The sequence below is a fragment of the Melospiza melodia genome, chromosome 5 (assembly GCF_035770615.1).
Source record: "Melospiza melodia melodia isolate bMelMel2 chromosome 5, bMelMel2.pri, whole genome shotgun sequence".
In the NCBI taxonomy this organism is placed as follows: domain Eukaryota; kingdom Metazoa; phylum Chordata; class Aves; order Passeriformes; family Passerellidae; genus Melospiza; species Melospiza melodia.
This window is the reverse complement of record NC_086198.1, coordinates 73,231,096-73,239,596: the sequence shown is the minus strand read 5'-3', so window position 1 is coordinate 73,239,596 and position 8,501 is coordinate 73,231,096. Positions and strand designations below refer to the sequence as shown.

The 8,501-nt window shown below is 47.1% G+C and overlaps 1 protein-coding gene across 3 annotated transcripts in view; it reads left to right on the top strand.

The window, feature by feature from the left end:
* Positions 1 to 4,576: 4,576 nt before the first annotated feature.
* LIMCH1 (LIM and calponin homology domains 1) overlaps positions 4,577 to 8,501 on the top strand; it is a 175,385-nt gene continuing 171,460 nt past the window's right edge. For all 3 annotated transcript variants that reach the window (XM_063157368.1, XM_063157366.1, XM_063157364.1), the window contains exon 1: positions 4,577 to 4,718. In XM_063157368.1, coding sequence (XP_063013438.1) covers positions 4,623 to 4,718 — 96 coding nt within the window. In that variant the 5' untranslated portion in view covers positions 4,577 to 4,622. The remainder of the gene's footprint in view (positions 4,719 to 8,501) is intronic.

Below are 8,501 nucleotides of genomic sequence, written 5' to 3'. Positions count from 1 at the left end.
GAAGACAGCATGGCCTGGATAAACAAACAGATGCTGTCAGCCAAATGCTGAACACTGCAAATATACCACAGCAGATGCCCTGATTAAATAAAATGTGAAGTCACAACATTTGTCTGAGTGGTTGGAAAAAATCAACATGCTCTCATGGTCACAGATTCATTAATTTTTAATGAGAATTAAAAATAATTAAAGCTCATTTAAAGAGTAATTTTTCAAAAGTAGGGATTTTCTATGTCTTGCTTCCAAGTGGATATTATTACCAGCCTTCTCTCCAAGATAGCTTGCATGTCATTGAGAGTAGAACTGTCTCTGAATCTTGTTTTATCAAGGAAGAGAATTCTAAACTCCTGGTAACCATCTTCTCCACCACCCTCTGCCTTGAGAGATGCTGCTTCAAGGGCTCTTCTCATCTGCTCACTCAGCTCAGCTCTCAGCTCACCCTTCCACAGAGCACAGGCTGTGAAAATGCACAGCCTGCCTTTAACAGTAAAGGCAGTACAGTCCAATCAGTAAAGTCAGTTAAAAAAAAATCTCCAAATACTCTCTGGCAGGGTTAATACCTATTGAGAAGCATTAGTACCAACATCTTTCTGCCAGAGCTGTCCAGCTCCCACAGCACCAGCAGGCAGCCAGGCTGCCCTTTGCAGCAGTGGGAGGCCCAAGGCAGCTCCGACACCGCGGCTCTGAAACGATCTGCAGGCTGAACAGAGTTAAACAGTGCTGGGTGCGCCTACCCCTGGCTTGTGATTTAGAAAATGAAGGAATGACAAGTAGAATTTTTACAATAAATACCATACAACCTCAAGTTCTCTGTGTGATATTCTGTGATTTCTGAAAGGCACAAAAAAGACAAGCAAACCAAAGAAATGTATAGGAGTCCTTGAGCAAACAACAGGGAAGATGCTTCGCCAGAACAGTATGCTTAAGGTTTAGCTCAGATTTCTCTGAGATCTGGCCCAGAACTGTGCAACACCCCAAAGCACCACCATTATGGTCTGGAGAAAAAAGAAGTGCTGCTCAGAGAATTTCAGCCCAGAGTGGCAGGCTGTGAAGAAGAGAAGAAGGCAGAAAAGCCCTGATGCCAGCAGGATAACTTCCTTTCTTAAACAGCCATGGGGCCTTGCTGGTTTAAGGCATATTGGTAAAAGCTCACAAAGAAAAGATAAACATGCAAGGTAAAATAGAATAGAAATAAATGATCCTTGGGTGTTTCACCCATTTGTTCTCTGTGCCATGCTTTTTGGTAAAATAAATGTTTTTCAAATGCAGGTTACACATGTTGCTGGAAGCATTTGTGACAGATTGGCTTTGAAGGAAAAGCTTTGTTGTCAGGCTAATGCAACCAGAAAGACTAGCAAGACTACAAAGATGCCATCCAGGAGCAGTTTTGCTGAGAGCTTGGTCTTGAACACCAGAGCTGTTCATTGAGGGAGACAGGCTGTAGTGTGGCAGAAGCTGCTGAGGACACAGATTCCTTGGAGCAAGCTGCTCATGGCTGCCATGGGATAAGATCAGGCCTGCCAGAACAGCAGCCAGGCCTTATTAAACCTCTGCTCCTGCTACTCAAGAGGCTTAAAAATTTTAGATGCTAGTTGAAGACAAAAAGAAACAGGAGAGTTCCTCCAGCAGAGGAAACTAAACAAGGTGGAAGACCAAATCAATTAATAGAAGCTGAAAACCTAAAACGTATCTTCCTCAATGCCTCTATTTTTCCATTTGTGCACAGCACCATAAAGATCCCTGCAAACCAGAGAAGACCTTCTTTCTCTGTTTCTCCTTTCTCATGTAACCACTATATTATGCATTTTTCTACAGTTACTTTACTTATGCACAGGCACAGTCTGCTTTTGGAAAGGGTAAGTGAACCTGGACAAAAATATGCAATTTGACACTGATACCTGCACACCCATAGGTTTTCTCCTGTCTAATAAATACAGATATGAGCGTGTTGATAAGGATTGTTGAAGCGCTGGCTTGAGTTTTTTTTCCAGAAAGAGAAAAGAAGATGTTAAACTAAAGTACTTGCTTTTAAATAAGAGAATTTTGAAACAAACTTCCAAGAAAAAAATCTCCTCTGTTTTTGCTGCTGAAAACTCCACCACTAAGTTTCTAGCAATCTTTCTAGTTAGGAGCAACTGAGTGACCTTGAGAAAACCTTGCTGGAGTTTCTAACATTCTAGTTTTTGTATGTTGTCTTCTGCAGTTGCCAGGGTGGTTGTTACATGGAAAGGAGAATCATTGAAAAACCTGTGACTGGTATTCAAGGGGCTTAGAGCAAGCCCTGCAACTCCCCAGGCAGATGGTGATTAAAACAAAAAAAAAAAAAGAAAGTAAGCTGGGCTGATGCTAGAAGTGTGTTTCCATGGGAACAGGAGGTACTGATGCTGCCTCGTACTTGACCGAATGAGAAGCTGGTTCAGGATTAGGATTAGAAAAGAAGTGGCCAGATTCCCACTGCCAGTCAGAGTTTCTTTTACACTCCTAAATACATAACAGGGCTCTTTAAAGACTGCACTAGCACATGTATCCATGTGGTGCTGTGGGGATTTAACAAATTTAAAAAGTTGTGTGTGCTTGACTGTAAGCGTATAAAGAGGAGTGGGGTATCAGAGCACATTTTCTTTAATGATCCATGAAACTTGACTGCATAAATGGGAAATGAATGTCCACCCCTCACTTCCAGACAAGGGCTTACCCCAGCCCAATCCAGCTCTTCTAGTTCTCCAAGAGGTGATGTTGAGATCACCAGACAGGAAAATCATGCATTTGATATTGCACAGTAAAAAAAAAAAGAAGTAGGATAATTATTTTAAATTGTTAGTCTTTCACTGCCCCAGGAGAATGAATCTAATTGTTATCTGATAAACATCAATGTATTTAAATATTACAAGAATCAGAAAATAGATTGTTAGCATAAGTATTTCAAAATACACTTCTTATTTATCTTTAAATATTTGAGATTAGATTTCCCATTCATCTAGTTTTTGTCTAGTTGCAGTTCTCACAAAAATCCCTATAAACCTTATATCCTGTTTTTAGGCCCTTTGTTACTCCAGCATATTTGAGACAATAAACAAAGACCAAAAAAAGGTAGCAAACAATAAAGACAAATTCCTAGAATGGAAACAGAGTTAAATATATACACTTTCGTGGTATATTTATATTTTAAGAGTTGGCAATTTTTGTTGACTTTCAAAATAAACAAGATTTAAAATCCCAGCTACTGAACTGCAGGGAAATAAGGCCCAAACTAAGGGCACGTTGAAAAGTAGATCCTACAGTTTGCTTCTTGTCAAAGCTTGTTGACACCTATCACAAGCTGAAGCAGTGGCCAGCTACGACCCCTTCAAAAAAACCTTATTAGTAGGGGTTAAAGTTCGCACACCTGCATTGCCAGCACACAGATACTTTTCTATGCTTTCATAAATATAAGCAAGCAACTTTAGCTCATGTTTTAAACACCCGTGAGAGGAGATTTTTAGGATTTGTCTTTAAAAGACTGGGTCTTTTAAAAAAATTTTCTGTTTCTAGAAACTTCTATGCTTAACCTTAGGCTAAAAAGCATCTGCTTGATCTGGGACTACTCATACCATGTAAGTTAGGCATGCAAGTCTCTGCAGGACAGAGTTGGATTTCTTCTTCTGCATGAAGACAAAACCGGGAAGCATTCATCATGGTTTGTATTTTCAAGCACACCTTGATGCCTGCTCTGCTTCCCAGGGAAGACAAACGCGGTCCAGCGCTGTGCTGGCCCTCCCGCGTTTTGGCCAGGCCGGTGTGGCCCCTCGGCAGCCACCCGGGGCTCAGCCAGCCGGGGCGATGTTCCGCAGCGCCTCAGAGGCACCTGCCGGGCCCCGCTCCCGGCGCAGCGGCCCCGGCCTCGGGCAGGTGGTGAGGGCCGGCCGGGCGAGGGGCAGGGCGCCTTCCCGCCGCGGACATGGAGGTTCTCGGGCGCTCTCCGGAGCAGCATCCATTAATGAGGTGTTTAAGGCAGCAGCCGCCAACAGCAACACACCGTGGGCGGCTCGGTGCCCCCGAGAGCTGAGGCGGGGGACTGGCTGCCCCCAGAGCAGGGGAGCCTTGCCATCGAGTCCCCCCTTCCCGGGAGCAGGGGTGAGGGGAGCGGCTCTGCCCCAAGCGGGGGGAGTGCCTTTCCATCCCCGTCCCCGTCCCCTTCCCTCACGCGGGTGCCCGAGTCCCCCGCCCACCCGCGGCCGCAGCGCCGCCCGATGCGATGCTCGCGGCGGGGAGGCGGCGGCGCGGGCATTTGCATGGGCTGAAGGCAAAGCGGCTTCGCCCGTCTGTTTTATTTTTAGCTGGCAGCTCAGGACAGCGCAGCGCAGCTCCGCTCCGCCGGCGGGGCGGGCGGGGCGGCAGCCGAGGGAGGACCGAGCCGGCAGGGCGGGCGGGCGGACGGGCACCGGCGGAGAGAGGTTACCGCAGGCGAGCTGCAGCCAGCCGGGCTGCGGAGCGCCGCCGCCCCCGGCTCCCGCCCCGGCGGCTGCGAGCAGGGAGAGGCAGGGACAGACAGGCAGCGGCCTCCGGCGTGCCCTCGCCCCGGGCCGGTGACTCGGTGCCTGGCTGTTCCCCCGCCGCAGCCGCGGCGCGCCGGGGCCCTGCAGATGGCCAGTCCTGGGCTGGAGCTGGGAGAGGTTCAGCCTCCTGCCGAGCCCCCGCAGCCCGAGCTGGCCTTCACCGAGGCTCAGAAATGGATCGAGGTAAGCCCGCGGGATGGCAGGGGTGCGGGCGCCTCACCCCATCGGGGACGCCCCGCGGGACAACCCGGTGTCCTTCCCTCCCCGCCACGGTCGCTGTCCCCCCGGGACTGTGGGCATTTTATTCCACGCTGATCTCTATCCCGGCCTCCCCGCCGCTCTCCCCAGCTTTCCTCGCTGCGGGGAAAGCAGCCGGGGCCGAGCGAGCCGCCGCTCAGCCCCGCGCAGGGTGCGCGCCTTTGGATGGCCGCCCCCCCCCCCCTTCCGCCGCTTCCAAACTTAATCTGCTAATCGCATTTCCCCGCCCCGGCGCTGGGATGAACGGAGCCGGCTGTAAACACGAGCCGGGCAGGTGCGCCGAGCCGCTCTGGAGGGGCGCGGATGCTGCCCCGGCCCCGCGGCCCCCGCCCGGCCCCGCGCCCCGCCGGCTCCCCGCGCCTCGGGCTCCGCAGTGCGCGAAAGGGCCGGGCCGGCCCCGCTGCCAGCCCGGGGACAGCCCTGCTGCCCCTGCTCCCGTCTCTCGGCCCACCAAGGAGAGAGATTTAGTCTGGCTGTTCAAGCAGGGCAGAAAAAATAGATGTGCTGGCTGTTTGCTCGCGCCGTAAAACGGAAAGATGGGCAGGTGGTGGGTCAAATTTAACAGTTAAATATTTTGGCTTGTGCCAATAGAGACGCTGAAAATAGCTCTCCATCTGATTTCCGGTGCAGAACATGTGTGAAGGTGGCATAAACCCAGATACCGGGGTAGCTGCTCCCTTCAGCTGAGGGCTTTGAATTTAATCTGCAGCTTTTAGGAAGCCTCAGTGGATTCTCTTTCCTGAAAGTGACTAGGCAAAAGGTTGTAAAAATCCTTGTGACTTCAAGATTCTGTGAAGCCCTGTGAATTTCAGACTGTGATGTTTTAGTCCAGTATCAATTGGAAAAGTAATGCTGTGTCAGTCTTCAGGGAACTGGCCCTGACATGATACGAATCTGGCTGGTGTAGGACCAGAGACAGAGGAACCACGATGAATGTGAAAAGAAGGGCTTTTGTGCCAAGGAAAGGTGAGCATGCAGCTTGGAAAAGTGAGGTGCACATAAACACCTTTTGTCTTGGGAAGATGAATACAGCAGTTTCTCTGTAGCCTTCTTTATGACTGAGGACCAAGGGAGAGAGGCACGTGACTCCATCATACATATGCTATAAACATACCTTGTGACCATGAGTCCTGCTGACTGCCAATGAAGCCAAGAACTCAATGGTGAAGCAGTTCTCTGTAGATAACAAAGCTGTCATCAGCCACTCCAGGCATGATAATAGTTAAGGGACTGTAAGTCTTCCTGTATTAGAACAGAACCTTGTGGGTCAGGCAGAAACTTCCCTCTTGGGCAGTTTATTCCACAGTTCACTGTAGCAGGAGGTCTCATGCCTGCTTCTTGTGCTACACAGGCCCTGGTGAGCAGAGCAGGAGAGCTCTTTAAGTTCTTTGTCCTCCATGCAAGTCCAAGTGTTCAATGTGTACAGGGGAAGCTGTCAATAACTTCTTGTGCTTCCTCCAAATGTTAAAGCATCATCTGCTTGATGCCTGAGTGACAGAACTAATGTACTGTTAATTTTGCAGCCGTCCCCTTGCCTGAGGGGAATGTGTCAGGAGCCTGGAGCACTGCCACAGCTGTGGTGTGAGAGGGAAGCATCTGCCTCTCCAGCAATGCCCAGAGTTGGTGCTCCCACTAAGAGAAAGAAGGAAGAAGCTGCCAGTGAAGCAAATGTGGCTTAATTTGCCTAACGCATCGTATTTGCTTTTAATCCCAGTTTGGCTTAAGCTCTGGAGCATGAGTGTTATTACCTCTTCCAAAAATATGGTCAGCACTTACCCTTCTAAATCTGGATGGTTTGAACTGATGGAATTCTGCAGAACTTGATATGCTAGTGCAAAGTTATCGAGAAGCAATGTCAGTCTTAAAAAGAAATAAAATTTAAAAAATAGGAAATGATAAGGTATCAACATTCAGTGTGCCAAGCCCTATCAATTTGCATGAAAAGCAGAAACGGAGGTCATGGTGTGTCTGGCTACTAAGTCCATCTGTTTCACCTGGCTCTGTACTTGTCTCTCACCAGTTTATTCTCTGGCCTAAAGATGTTAGGAAGTGTCCAGTGTGTTGCGTCTTCCAACTCCCCTCTGACTATTTAAAATTACATCTCCCTCAAATGAAAAGAAAAGAAATTTTTATAATTGCAAGGAGAGCTATTGAACCTGTAATATGGAGCAAACAAGTTAGTGAGAATGTTAGCAGTGTAAGGCATCTTAAAATCTGTCATAGGCTGTAAAATACTGCCATGCAAGGAAATTAAAGTAGAAATGGACAGATTGGTAACTCTTTCAGCTTACTGTGCATTTTTATTTCTAATGATTAAGTTGTCTGACTTGCTTGTTCGATTCTCATCTGGTTTAAATCCTTGTGTGAGGATTTAAACTGTCACTATTGTTGTAGGGCTGCAGAAATCCACCCTGTGGTCTGCAGTACATTTCTCCTGTGGTGGGACTGGAAAAAGAGGCTTCTCCTCCTCTTGCAGATGGGCAGCCAGGACATTAAGTTATGAGTGTTTAGATCTGCAAGGATCAAGGAACTTCCGTTCCATGCTCCAGAGGTCTTAGGGGTCCTGTTTTTACTCCTTGGGTCTGTCACCTTTCACCAGAGATGGTCTTCTGGGTGTCACAAGCCTTCCTTTTTCTCTGCCAGCACTACTTTAATCTGGATGCTGCACTGTAGAGTGGTCTAAATTACACTGAAGTTTTGGTGGATACCTTTGGTGGATACCCTAGAAAACCAGGGGTCAGTCTTGCTTAATTTTGCATAAATATCAACTGTGCATCCCCCTTGTAACAGCAAACTAGTCTAGTACTTTAGTTTAGCTTGGCATGTACTACTTAAGTGAAGAATGCCCTCCTAATGATGAAATGCACCTTATTAGTAGCACTCAGAGGAATTAAAATAAAGGCACTGAATGAAAAATCCTGTGAGAGAGCTACATCAGTCTGCATTATTAAAGGTGTGGTATCTCATTTCAATTAATGTGTCTCAGTTTCACTGAAAGAATATATCAACCTTGTAAAGCCTAGTGGCATACTATAGCAAAATAACAAATCTAATTTAATCTAATGGCCTGCAGTCTTAATATATCAAGGTTCTGTGTGTGTGTGTGTTTAATCTGGAATAGGTGGTGGTTGAAAGAACATCTGTATAAACAGAGTTATTCTTGCTGTAAAGACTCAACGGAGAATAATACAGTAATAAAGTCACATTTAATACTGGTGTAACTCCTCAGGGTATTGTTATCTCCTCATCGTGCCTCCTAGCCTTGCCTCATTAATATGCTCTCTCCTCACTGCTGAGACTTGGTTCAATTAGGGATGGTTTTTCCATAGATTTGAATTCCTTAGAAACTTTGCTAGCTGATAACAAGACTCCCTTCATAGTTGTATGGCAATAATAAACAGGTTGAGTTTTTCTGTCCATTGTGACCAGTGCTTGACTTTTATCGTTCCCTCTAGATGTGTGTAAGCTAAACCCCATCAACTTCTAATAATCTGCTGCTTTTTTCTTATATACATTCCCCACGAGAATTCTTGTGTTAGGGAGAAATTTGCCAGCCAGAGAAGTTTGTTGGGTGTTTTGTGTCTTCTTTTTGCCTTGTAGCATAAACACCCTTTAGATTTTTGTATTTAAGGTGATGTTTTAAGTTGGTAACAGTGGTACTGCTTCTAGGAGAAGCTGTAGGACTATGTGCATTCCCTAGTGCCTCTG